General features: G+C 39.1%; 1 protein-coding gene across 1 annotated transcript in view; it reads right to left on the reverse strand.

The window, feature by feature from the left end:
* Positions 1-14,483, reverse strand: part of ZSWIM6 (zinc finger SWIM-type containing 6) — a 114,956-nt gene that overhangs the window by 36,878 nt on the left and 63,595 nt on the right. Inside the window, 2 exon segments of the mRNA XM_083816156.1 lie at positions 5,205-5,355; positions 5,889-6,037. Of these exon segments, the coding sequence (XP_083672282.1) occupies positions 5,205-5,355; positions 5,889-6,037 (300 nt within the window).

Genomic DNA, 14,483 nt, shown 5'->3' on the forward strand with positions numbered 1-14,483 from the left:
ACTTGGTGTGCGTAAGAGGAAGTATTGTTAGAAGTCACCAAGGAAAGCTTTATGCCACAGACGAAGCTCATGGCAATATTTTAAGAGATTCTGACACTCAAAAACTTTATATACCAACATGTGGTAGACAGTAAAAGCCTATGCATTAAAGTACAGAGACCCAGCTGGATGTAGAGAATGCCTTTTAAGTTCTCCTTAATTTTGTGAAATGTAAGAACCAACAGAGATCAGGTTAAGAAGGGTGAAAACCCAGAACACATTTGCCAATTATCCATAGCCCTGACTTGCACAAGCTCTCTGGAGATTCCCCATGACACAGACATCATATTTTTGCTCCATAAAAACATAATCCTTGGCTCAAAAAAACAGCTCTCCTCCCCCTGAAACTGTTCCTAAATATCAAAATGGAATAAATCTGCTAGAAATGTTTGTTTTGAAACATGCAAATTACGTGCAGTTTCTTCACAGCAAAGGCAAGCAAGAGGATATACAGATACTGAAAATGGTAGTTCACAAAAAAAATATATCTGATCCTGTAATCTACGTGTTGACAAGCTGTTGGGCTCCATCACTCCACCAAGCAGTAGATACTTGTCTTAGATTCTTCTACTTGACTGCTTTCATCAGATTAAGCATCTGGGATTTAATTTAACAGTTTCAGCTTTATTAAGCTGTCACAAGCGCAGCCCCGCTTTGATAACAGTAGCTGCTCCAATTATGGCTTGGTTTAGGGTTGACAAGTATAATGATTCATTCGTGGCACATGAGAAGCAATAAAAGGTTGTTTTGCATTACAGCTTTAAAAATGTGGGCACTTTTTTCATTTAATTTGTCACTTAGCTTTTGCTAAGAGGACATTTAAATTGCAGTAAAAGGCAAATGGGGCTTTTAGTTTAAATGTAATCCCCATATTTAAATGATCTGTAATGGCGCAGCATTCGAGTGGGAACACTATTGTTTCACAGTGGGCCCTGATGGTGACATGTGACATTTGTATTCAGGTCCTGTATTATCCATGTGGCTAAAGGGCTTCCAATTTCATTTCACAGCCAGAAGCCTGCAGAAAACACCAATTAACTTGCAGTTCCATTTGCCGACAAAACTCAGCCTCTTCTCGATGCCTGGCATCTGGCAGTGCTCAACATTTAATTCCAAAGCAGAGCCTTGCAGCCCTCACAATCCCTGTGCTGGGGCACAAAGTCAATTTTTCCTCTTTTATTAAAGAAATCTTTTCACTTTTGTAGACCACAAGCAACTTCAACTTAATTTTGATGGATGAATATTAAAGAATTACTTCTGTAGTATGATTGCATGGACCATTTTTTTTCCCCTCTAGAGTACAAAGAAGGTTAACTGACCTTTCCTTGAGATCAGAGATCTCAGTTCAACAGGCATCAGCAGATATTTACTGTGCATTTCCATATTGCTCCATTTTATCAATGCAATTTAATTAAAATGGCAAACCAAGGGGCTTCAGACAATTAATCATTCCAATAGACTGAAGTCTTCAACCACAGTTGCTGAGAGTTAAACACCTAAAGATCAGCATGTGGAATTTACCTACTGAGACACCATTTAAACAGCAACAACACGAAGAATTCCAACTCAGCTCTAAACTCTGGAAAGCGCGTTCACGTATTACTGTGGCAAGTTATAAGTGTTAACCAGTGCATCACTGAAGTCACATCTACATTCTTCTAGCATGAAAAGCATATGAGCCAGGCTGAAAAGCATATGAGCTTCAGCCTGTAATCTTGATCTTTCCAATACTGCGCTTTTGGAGTTCCTTAAGTAGTATTTAGTTCAACCCATTCTTTGACGTACAATAGGGGAATCAGCTGAGCATAACTATTATATTCTTCCTCTTGTTCTAAAGACTTTAAAAAACAACAAAAAAAGCCTTACACACAACTAGGTATTCAACTTGAGGCCTTTGAACTGTAAATTGCTTACTGAATTAGGACTTTGTATTAGAAAATTGCTAGGCTCTCACTTAGACATGAAGTATTTATTTTTAATTAATTTATTTATTTAAATCAGCACCTTTGAACGCTCAAACCCAATCTGACTTCTACTGAAGTCAACACAATTTACCATTCACTTCAGTAGAAACTCTGATCAGAGACTAGTGTGTCCTTCCAGTACCCTTGCCAATGCTCAGTGCCAGGCAGGAAGCATCAGTTAAATTCTAATGAAAGGCTCATGTGACCCAGTCAAGGAGCAAAGCTGAAGTTATTTAGGTATGTTTAAAAACCTATGCCAAGATGGAGCTGACAAAGTGGCCATATGCCTAGTGGTTGGCAGACAGCATACCAGGGCAAGCAAGCAAGCCTTTATTAAGCAGAGCCTATATTTACATACTTTACATGTCCTAAAATCTTCCATAACTACAACATCAAATTGCTACTCACCTGGGAAATAAATGAGATCATAAATAAAGCAATTAAAAAACCAAAACAAAATACATATATGCTACTCCCAGATTACTCTGAGCAGATACCCAAAAAAAAGTAAAGTATGAGAACGGTCTGTCCCACTTCCTTTATTGATATTTCAGTTCCCTGACAGCCTAGAGGATGACAACAAGAAAGGAAACCAATGTTACTTCAGAGCATAATGATACCATCACCTCTCAAAACCCACGTCCAAGTTCTCCCTGCCACTAACACCACAGATTGTGGGTCTCCAGGGACATCCTGCTCATTCTTCTGTAGGTTGCTATTGTAAATATGATCTGTCTTAAAACCTCCTTTGACTTTTAAACTTTCAGATGTCTTTAGATATGTATGTTTCACCCAGAAAAAGAGATGTGTTCAACTTGAATGAAACTTGGGGTGAGACCCTAGCCAAAACGCAGCAGCAGCTTGTACTTTTCACATAGGCTAGGAGGCAAGCTGGAGAGAATCACCCAGTTAAGAGCAATTCTCATGGAACTTGCAGTGCACCAGTGGGAGGAATCCTACCAGCGTGGGAACAAACTGGACAGTTTAGCAACACGAACACAGGATAGAGGTGGAAGAACTAAACTATGTTCTGCTTTTAGCCTACTACATGCCTGACCTGGTTGAAATGCATTTGCACTTGAAACTGTTACACGATCAAAATACTTTGATACTGTTAGGGGAAGCAGAGCAGTGCAGGACTGTAACAGCAGGGTCTGCCTCAGATTACAAGCGTAGTAGTGGTGAAGCTGGAGGTTGCATTGTGGCTTTCTAGGAGTGGCAAGTATAATTCTGATTAAACAGAGGTAAATCAATCAATTCAATTAATCTAAGATATTGCTTATTTGATGCTGCAGGCAGATTCCATTTCCTCCACCTTCAGACAAGGTGCTGTCAAGAAGATGATGTTAGTGTGTAACTGATGAAACAAGAAGAGGAGCTGCTAAGAAAATTTAAGGAAAACTTTTAGGTTTATTGGCAGCATGTGGTTAAGACTGTTACAGGTAACAGATGGAGAACACACTTGTGCCTCTCCCGTCACCTACCAGCTCAACCCACATAAGCAATGTAGCACGACACCCTCCAGTTTTCAGTATGGTGGGATACAGCATTTTCCTGCGTGCATGTCCAGCTAAGCACATGTCCTGCCTGGCAAAAGGTGCTACTCCCCAAGCCAAAGCATCATAAAAATGACATACTAAAAGGGTTGTTACACTTAAGGCAAAGTGGTTATATCTACACTCTCTGTAACAGAGCTTTGCCTGCTCTGATATTAAGGCTTTCTACCACTTAAATACATAATGTCAACTAGACAGCCAGTGCTTTATTAACCTAATGCTTCATTTAGAATGAACATAATTTATGCTAACATTATATCTAATCTTAACCTCCCCAGACAATGTGCAATCGATCATGGTCATCTTTAACTTTTGCAAGTGGGAAAACTCAAATTTTGCTTTTGACTTTTCTAAATGAAGAAATTATTCTGGCTTTATTTTCATTCAGCTTTATTTTGCACCTTTAAAACCTACCAAGGCCATTCAGAGTTTTGGCTCTGTTCTCCACAGTGTTTACACATAATCCCATGGGGCGTCATCTCTAAGTTATATATATGCATCTTCCATGCCACGTAAGTCAGGAATAGCCATATTGGCCAGAACACATCTCAAGACAGGCTCCTGTAAGTCTAGACTTAAAGAGTCTTTGCAGATTGTGTGAAAGCACAGGTAACTACTATGAGTTCCATGAACCACAAGGCAATTTCATCTAGGCTGTGTATCTTCAACTTGCTTTCAGAAAGCCTCCAAGACAGCACCCAAAACCTTATGTATCTAAAGTACACCACATTAATCCTTTCGCTCACACACTCTTTTAGAGAAACAGATTTACCACTGTATTTCAAATAATTCATGTTGTCTTTTATCACTTATCTTCTACATGCTTACAACACTAACTGGTTAGTAGTTCATTCCAGTACCTTACACTCTATGAAAGCAATGTTGGTGGCTACTTAATATTTTTCACTCCTTTAAAATCTTGGTGACATTTACCTTCAAGTTATTTTGAATTTCCTCACCCTACTACAAAGTCGTATACATTTTGAGAACTTCTGAAGCAGCTACAAATAGTTCAAAGTTGTGTCAGCGAGTTTCTGGAACACTTTAGAGCAAGTGCCCTCAGACCAGTTTAAGCATTCCTTGCCCATTTCAGCTCACATTCCTCTCTTTGTTGTCCAACTCATGTATCTGGTCACAACTGACCCTTCCTGTAGAGAAGTGTTAATTGTTTCAGCCCTCTGTTATTTGATCTCCTTTCCTGCTATGTAATGGACTTCTGTTTTCCTTTGTTGCAGTCTTCTAATACTCTTAATGAATCTCCCTTTTTTTTTTTTTGGCCTTCTATTTCTCTCTGCTTGTGAAATGATTTCTTTCTTAAACTTCCCATTTCCGCACTACTGGTTTATATACCTACCCTCAGCTGTGTACACTTCCACTTTTTGCTTTATTTAGATCCTCAGGTTACCTACAACCTGTTGCAACTGTACTTGTTTCATACCATGCTTCCTATCCTTCAACTGCATTGTCTCACGCAGTAGATCAGAAATTCAATTTCACCCAACCTTAACTGAGGGAGCAAAGCTGCAGAAAACTATAACCTGTTTTACCTAGTACCACAATAAAGTTTCCCTCCACCCCCAAACATGTAATTGTTTCTTCATTACACACATGAACACCTAGATGATTTTGAAGTCTGTGCATTTACCCAGTTCGTCCCAGAGCTGCCTATACTTGTCAGTCATTGCAGTTCCTTGCTGTCTCCAAAGTGCCAGACGAGGGTCAGCCATGAACTGTTCTGTTATCAACGTCAACATGCGAGCTCCATTTGAATCTCTCATCTTTAGCATCTCTCGCACCTAGGAAATGAGGCTTTTAATACAAACTTGAAAAAAATACACCACAGGACAGACAATACTTTTCAGCATTAAACTTTCCAACTCTGTTGAATAAGAAATACCATTAATATACTTGAAGCAACATATTTTAAGTAAAAAAAAATAGTCTACCTTCCCAATTTTAACTATGACTTTGATTTTAGGATTCCATTGCAATTTTTCAAACACTTCCACAAGTAATCCACAGGTGTATTATGCAAGCTACTACAAGACTATCATTTCTACAGGTTTCTCCAGCATTCTGGGGGTGGGAAGGAAAAGAACACCGAAGGTGCAGATGCCTGAAATGTTACTTCATAACCTAATCCAATCTCAAAGACACAGGAGATTGTGGTCTGCTTCTGTACAACAGTCCATTATTAACTTGCTACCACATTCCCAAGGCTTTGTATTGTTTTAGAACAACAGAACTTGGAGTGAGACGCTAACAAGTACAAACTGGCTGGAGAAATGGGGGGAGAGAAAAAGGGGAAGGTTTAAAATATTCAACACACCTTTGCAAAAAGCAAATTGAGCTGCTTCCCCGATCCATGGTATCCACCCTGGGAGAGGAAGATTTTAACTTGTTCTTGGACCTGTTCCTCATCCAAATGCCAGCAGTTTTCATCATCTATGCTAGCACCTGCTGTTGGGTCAGGAGCACCTGTAAACAGCAAGAAAAGAAATTATGTTCTACATGAAGATGAAAGGTTCATGGGTCCAAGGGAGAGAAGTATTGAAGAGGTTTACGGATTTGTGTTTTGTCCTGTTTTGAATGTCTTGGCTTTAATCTAAGCATTCTTTTTAAAACAGACTTAAATTTCTTCTCAGTAGTCTTAAGCACTTAGTGGAAAAGAAATGACAGCCTACAAAATGCTGTTTAGGTAAATAATATTTTATATTATAACATTAAAACAAAGATGAGCTTTTTCCTCCCATCTCAGCAGGCATACTTGAATGCTTTTACAAAGAAAATTATACTTTGCATAGTACTTCTACAACTGTGATGTTAAAACCACTCTCCCCAAAACACCTGTATAATTCCTGTACCTTCTGCAATCTTGCTCAGGTTTAAGTGACTGCTAGTGAGCGCTGCTACTGATGAACATGAGGAAAATCATCACCTCGGTGCCTCTGAACTGTGATGGCTCTGAAAAGCTAAACAAAGAGTAAAAAAATCCCCAAACAAATCCAAAGTCTTAAAGTACTAGAGGCATTTCCATCATAAGCAAGAGTTAGAGCTGAGTAAGACTGACGCTTCTAGAGGAGCAATTTTACATAGGTAATGTCATCAGTACAGAATCAGTTCAGAGTAACTCTGCCTGAATTAGCCTAGTGCAAACTGAAGTGACTCGATTTACAGAAGGAAGCACAGGTTGCTCTAAATCAAATTTTACAGTTGAGATAGGAGATTTTCCACTCATCTGGTGGCCTCATCTGAAGGCTGACAGAATTAACTAAACCAAGTTCTTCCACCATCTAGTATATTTCTGAAGAAGTCTACTGCTTTGCTGGGTATTTTTTTAAAAAAGGATTCAAACTGAAATGGCTGAAAAGCACTCATCTAGACTGTCAGAGAAACAACTCAAGGTAATGTATCACCATACCAGACGTAAAGTATTTTAAGCACACCCAAGATTCAACTTAACTCGACATTTTGCTTTTGGGCTTGTCACTACTGTGGAATCTCCATCTCTGTTAGTTTTCAAGAAGATGTTAGAAATTGAATTACATTACACAGTCTATCACCTTTAAATCCCAGCCCATGTTACCCCTGTAGCCAATACTAAAAGAATAATACTGGAGGAAATGAAAATTACATGGTCAGAATTGTAAAAGCTTGGTTTCAAAGAAGTCCCGAGAACTTGAAAAGTAGACATCTACAGATCTTCAAATGTACAGCAATTAAACATTGATCCTATTGATTTATGCCTTCATTTCACATTTGTAGCCATGCCATGTAGGTGAAGCTTTTCAGCAGTTGCCACAAATGGTGGAATCTTTATTCGATGAAAACACAACCAGAAGATTTTAAAGGTCAGATGGATGCCTTGTCTACTAGTTGCTGAGAGTGTCAAAAAAAACCTTCCAGCTCAGTAACTTCCTAAACTGCCTCCAACTTCAGAACCTACAACTGGGAATACAGCCCTGCTGTCCTTACACACATACACTCAGATTAATAAGAAATGGTGTCTTTCAAGATGTGAAAGAACTCTCCTGCCACCACGGGAACCACAGGAGTGTCTCCAAAGACAGGAATCAAGCCCAAGATAATACAAAAAAACAAGGCATTAAAAACTTCCTCTTGAGTTCTTCCATCTTTATTGTGTTAGTTTTAAGGAGGTTTCAATTCAGCCAGCTACATAAAACACTTGCTAATAAGTCCTCAGTTGCAAAGAACAAGATAAAAAGGGAAATCAAGCCACATGAGAATGAGCAGTGCAGCTGTTGCACAGACCCAGGTTTACAGTATCACCTTGCACATAGCTTAAATATTTCACCGTTCTAAAACATGGAGAAAAAGACTCGTAAAAATGAATTATATGAGAGCACAGATATACAAAATATATTTATCCCTCACTTCACTGGGATTTTATCTTTAAATAAGCTTGGTATGGCTACTTTTAAATTATATTAAAAATAGCTCAAGATTCCTCAGCTAAGCTTCTCTATTTAGGGAAAAAAAAAATTCCTTCCATAACTGTTTACATTTTATCAAAAGCCGGTCGGTCAGCTTGTGCTGGAAGGTTAAGTTTCAGCTCAGCTACCGCAGATTCTTTAACAACAGGGTTCCTTCATAGGAACAGGGGCAGTGCCCCTGCCAAGGCCCCTTCTGCCAGCAGCATCCCAAATATATTTTCCCCAGGGGCTCAGCACCACTATACTTACACTAACATTATTTTCATGCCAGTGGGCTAAAAGATTGCAATAGCTGAAGATGCCAAGCCACGGGTCTGAGCATTAAGACGGTATTCAGTACAGCTCTACGGATGCTTCGGATTCAAAGCTATTTTCCTTACAAGACAGGCTACACTCAGTACGATCGAGATTTTTTTGTCAGGGCGTATAATGAAATTGGAGTGTACGTTTAACTGGCACTGGCCAGGGCTGTAATTCACTGATCCTTCAACACCACTGGAGCAGCACCCAGCAGTAGCCACGGACTAAGCAGGCGTGGAGACGGCGCGTCTGGCTGGGCGCGAGGCCCAGGCCCTGTCCCGGCCCGGGCAGCAGCCGCGTGTCCTGCTGGTGCCGGCGGGGAAGCCTCAGCTCCCCTGCCCGTGTTGCTCTTGTTTTGAGGTGCACACCACCATCTCCAGGCCTCTCCAACAGGCACTTCTCAGGGCCGTTGCATTCGCTTACAAGAACGTGAACGCTCATTGACCAAGCCGCCTTCTTCTCCTGCTCACGCATGCATCGCTCCTGAGTGGACAGGATTTTTTAACTGCAACTTTCCTTCAGAAGGCATGGGACCAGACTAGTAGAGGAGAAGCTATTTAAACCAGCAGCAGGACTGCAGGAGGGCACTGCCCTAGGAGCTGAGAAATGAAGTCCTAAGAGCAACCAGCAGGAAGGCTCAGGCTCCGACGGTTCGGTTCAAGGCCCGTGGCTTCACCCCAGGTGCAGCATGGCCCTGGGTGGGCACCACGAGGCCTCCATCAAAGGGCAGCCTGGAGCCAGGCGGTCCTGAACACCTTCTCTGCAACACGGCTTGGTACCAAGAGCAAATCCCTTTCCCCACTTGTAAACTGGGGATAAATATTACTTACATGCTTTAGAAGGGTGTCATGAGGATAAATTAGTTCACATTCGAACTATGAAAGTGAAAAGCACCGTATAATTATACTAAAAATTAAAACCTGTAATTAAACTGTGTCAGTTTATAGACACTCGCATATTAATCTCCCTCCCTCCAACCTCTGGCTTTGTTAACTTCTGTCATGACTGGTCTTTGAAATAGGTTTTATGTCATGTTCTTACTGACAGTTAAATACAACAAATAGAGTATTTATACTCAGATACAGCCAGACATTTACTCATGCTCTTTTACTAAAATTAAAACAATCATATGATCTTAGCAACCAAAGCAGGAATACTGTGCTCGATTGTTTTTAACAGTGAACACCCAAATAAGATTGAAAATGGGGTACAAACCTATGATATTTATGGTCACAACAGGCTACATGTTAAGCATAATCATCTTTCAAGTTCTAAGAAGTAGGAGCATTTTAAAAATTTAAACACTGATCATCTACATAGCGATTTTAAGTGCAGCTGCTTTCAAAATGAGCAACCACATTCAAGAATTAGTGTTGTATGTGGAAAACAACAGCAGAAACAAAAGTAAGCAGAAGCAAAGCAAGGGACATTAACTAAAATAGGTTAAGAATAGTTAGGAATAGTTTATATTGCAGGCTACTCAGGAGCAGATCAACAGTGAAATTTCATTAGAATAACAGAATTTAGTCTTTAAAGCATGAACTTTTTAAATCTTCAACTGACACTATGCTGAATTACTCACTTGTAGCCATACTGAATTTTTTGAACTTCACTTTATAAAAGTCTTATGAATTTAAGTATACAAATGAACTGTAGATCAGTTACATTTTATTAAATGTCATCCCATGGCAGCATTCAGAAGAAGATAAGAAAAACAATTACAAATAAAAAGTGTGGCTTACTGAGTACTACACCAAGACTGAATGGTCCCAGCTAGAGAGCAAGCTTGCTGTATGCTGATTCACAACAGAACAGTAATTGATTTTTATAAACTTAGTATACTCAGGACTATTCTAAACAATAATTATATAAAACCAAAGATCATAAAATTAATGATTAAAAGATATTAGTAGGCCTTTGATTTTCCCAAATGATTCAAAGTTTATACATAAGTCACTTCATCTGGTCCTTAATTTCAGAACTCTTAGGTGGAATTATAACACCTGCCAAGCAGCGCACAGCATCAAAGGAGAACAGGAACTGCTGTGAAGCAGCCAGTGCTAATAACAAAAAAGGTAAAAACAGGACATGCTACGGTAAGCTGGTGAGGAAATTTAACAACGCTCCCTCTCCCCAACAAATATAACTTCCAAACAATTATTTCCCCTTCCATCTGCACAGCAAAATCTATTAACTTATCTGCTGACAATATCTAACCTCTCCTGCTAAGATCCTGGTCTCGCAAACATTATACAGCAGTAACTTTCAAAGCCTATGTGCACATGACAGATAAAAACTTCCTTACCAGTCTAGACTGGCATACAGTGTTTTCACTGCGTCCCCTTATTTTTACGTTCCACATCTTGAAACAAAAGCTCATGATTTATTTTCTAAACAACATGTTCTGTTTTAATGCTTAATGGATGTGCAAAAACCTTTCCTACACATACAAATTCCATAAAGTATGTTTTCACATTTTTTTGTGGCTATCAATCCTTCAATTCATTTTACCTTGTACTGCCTATTCACATCCGCTTGAGTTTCTGAGATTTGTTTAGTTTTCACTAGTCTTGTTACTTCCTTCCCAAATCTGGATCACAGGCAACTCTAATGCTAAGCACTGGGGCACTTCACATTATTCCTTCTTGAAAATAAAACTGCCAGCTATTTCCTACATTCCTCCCTTACATTTAGGTTCTCAATTTTGCTAGTTTAAGCAGGACCATATGAAAGATTCCCTCTTTTAAAAATATAATTTATCTTCTTTAAATGTTAATCAGTTCCCTTTTCACTTTAAAGAACTCTAGTGGATTGGCAATACACTGTATTCTATTATTCAGCCCTACCCTACTATTCTCCACTAAAAACAAGCATCAATTAAATACACAACATTTAGATTGCCTGTTGACACTTACAATACAGGAACAGCACTAGATATTCTGAAATTTTCAGGCAATGTGATTTTTTTTTCTTTTTAAATCAAATCTTTTTTTGATAGATGCTTCCTTCCCGAATGCCTCCACTGCATCTCCTAGTAAATGTTACAGATTAATCTTTGCAGAGGGTGTATACATAGATCTCCCTGGACAAATACAGAAGTACGTACCCAGGGACTGCTGCTCCCAGTTCCTCGACATTAAATTTGAGTTCATCTGCATGTAGCTTTACATAAACAAGTGACTTGTGCTTTGTATCTAATTAGAGAACGAGAGAAAGTCTGGAGAAATACATATAGATCCTTTAAGAAGAGAGACTAAACACGAAAGGTACAATATAACTTAAATGAAAAAATGAAATTGTTTTGTTAGGCTGTCCTTATACCAGTGAAAGACTTTTTTCCACTACGCACATAATGACAAATCATTTCTAATGTGATATTAATATGAAAACTGATTCCCCCCCAAAAATCCTGCAGTTACTTAGTTACTTTCCTATTTCCACTCAATAATCTCAGGAACATATAAATTGGTTGCAAGATCAAACTTTAAGTGAAAGTTTCATACCTAGAAAAAGCCTGCTACAAGTTAACTAGCCTGGTTGATAATCCATCCTCCTGACTATTTGTATAGCCTTACACACCTGCCAGCCTCCTCTGCTATGAAGTACAAAAAAACAAGAAAAAGGAAAAGCCTCAGCTAAGTAGGATGGAAATCTACACCCAACTTGCTGAGTCAGCACCCCCGGATGGATGTAATGTGCAGCTAGCCGTTACGAAGCACAGACTTTCGGGTATTGGTATAAACACCTACAGTTGTCCTCGATACAGATGACTAAGACTCTGCGCATCTCCAGGTTTGGGATCAGGAACCTGTACAGCTGTAGCAGGATCACAAGTGAAAATCAGATACAATAGATCTTCTCAATTGTAAGAGGTGCTTTTGTGCCCTAAAAAGATGCAAAACCCTCTTGTAGCGTAACTACTAGTAAGTGAAAATTAGCATAGCGAACAGAGAATATGATTCCCAATAACTCATTCAGCTTTCCTGAATTTAGTGAGTAGACCACATACTCCCATGCTTCCAGGAGCATTCCCTGATTTCTTCCTGGGGTGAGGCTCAGTCAGGAAGCAAGAAAGGATATCTATCTCAATCACTTGTACCAGATCTCAGAGGGTTTTCTCATTTCACAACCCGTATTATCAATGTAATTCACTTCACTAGTTAACCCCAGAAAGTGGCTGAAAGCAGTCATTAAATGCTGCACAAGACAAAATTTTGAGCAAACGAACAAATACCCAATTCACCTTTTGTGCAAGGAAAGTACTGCACAGTTTATTCCATCTCCCCAGCCAGTTCATAAGCAAGTCAAAAACAATGCTGCGGACAGAACTCTTCAAAGCCTTGGATCTTTCTTATAAAACAATAAATGGTATTCAACAGAGCTGATTTCTTTTGCCTATTACTGGAAATACGAAAAACAGAACTAGTGAGGCCACCATGAGAGAAAAAAAATGGATAAAGGAACCCTGAAATAAGAATTCCTCTAGGTAACACTGAAGAATACCTCATCACACAACTACAGAATCAGGACGTTATTCTCTTTAAAGCTGTTTCTGGTATTTCTCTGTGTGTCAAGTCTCTTCTTAATTTCATAAAGCAAGTTTTTGTAATTTTTTCCTCTGACTTACCTGTGCCCCCAAGCAGTGTTCAATGTAATTCTGCTTCAAACAATATTTTAGTGAGTTTAAACTGTTCAAAGCAAGCGAGGTCTACAAGACAGTTTTGTATTACAAATTGAACATCTGCAGCACAGGAGATCTGACAGTGAATGGTGATCTTACATTCATCGACCTATGTTATTAAAACTAGCCCATTTCTTTTGATACCTTTTTTTTTTGTTTTTAGGATTTAAAGATCAAAATAACAGAATTATAGTTATGTATCCAAGAAGAATCCTCACTTGCTATATAATCACTGGAAGTTACTTTTTCCTTAAAAGAATCCTGTATTTTTTAACATAGTAAACAAAAAACAACCAACCAACCAAAACCCAACAACAAATCAGACTACCGTTTAATGGGAGTTTGGGAGGAAGAGCAGGAGGCTATAGATCCTCTTTTGTAACCCAGCTTTCTTTGGTAATGGCAGTTTACTTTCTTATGCTATCTGCATTTTCTACTTCAGTTCTAGTATTTTGTTAAGAAACCCCAATAGTCAATAAAGACGAACTGCAGTCTCATTTGCTAGGAAGACAGCAACACATACAAGACAAACATTTTAGTTCAGTGGGCATTTTTAAAGTACCCTACTCAAACTTACAGTGATTTTTTTTTTTGTAATTCTTTTTGCTAGTTGGACTGTGACAAACATTAAATATTTCTCTAAAAATAAATACTAATGAGTAAAGAGATATTCTGACAATAAGGAAATAGGTGACAAAGATCAGCATGCCTGTGATTAGAATAATTACAGACAAAGTTGATCAAGCTTAAGCACTCCCTGCAACATCCTTTCTGTTGTTTCTCATCTTACATTAGTCATTGCATAGCTAATATAGCCATATATAGCCGTCATCTGCCCTTCCTTTCCCACCCCTCCCTTCCCCTTTTTCTAATCACCCTTGACTGTTTTAGTCTTCCCCACATCACTCACATACACACCATAATTCTTCCTTCCTTTCCTTTAAATCCTTATGTTCAGGCTATTACCAGCTCTCATGCTATACATGCCTTCAGCTTACAACATCGGAGAATCCTCCTCTATTGCTAATGCCCTGCATTTGCTTTAGCTTCCCTTTCTTTCCAGTGGCACCAGGCAGCTCTGCCAGCCAGATTCTCATTCTGTTCCACAAGAGCTAGAAGCATAGTCTGGCCTCTGGCCACATCCAAGTACCCCATATCCAAAAAAGAACACTGCTCCTGAAACTCATCTTCTTGCAGCACTGCCTGCTTGGGCTTGTGAGGGTCGCTGGACCCTAAGGAAAAGGGCTAGACTGTAGGTGAACCCTGTTGTCAGAAAGACTTCACTTCTTTTGTTCTACCTACAGTGCATATAGCAAATGTGTGGGTTTTCTTCTCTAACGTTAAGGCAGCTTGGCTGTGTTTGTATTGCAAATTCTTTGCAACAGCACTGTTCCCTCTTAAATATCCAACACACAAGAACTGTTCCTGTCAATGAACAAACTAAAAAAAAAGATGTATTTAGATAACTTATTCTTCCCCTCCAAATTGC

Source organism: Anser anser (genome assembly GCF_964211835.1).
Source record: "Anser anser genome assembly, chromosome: Z".
Taxonomy (NCBI): domain Eukaryota; kingdom Metazoa; phylum Chordata; class Aves; order Anseriformes; family Anatidae; genus Anser; species Anser anser.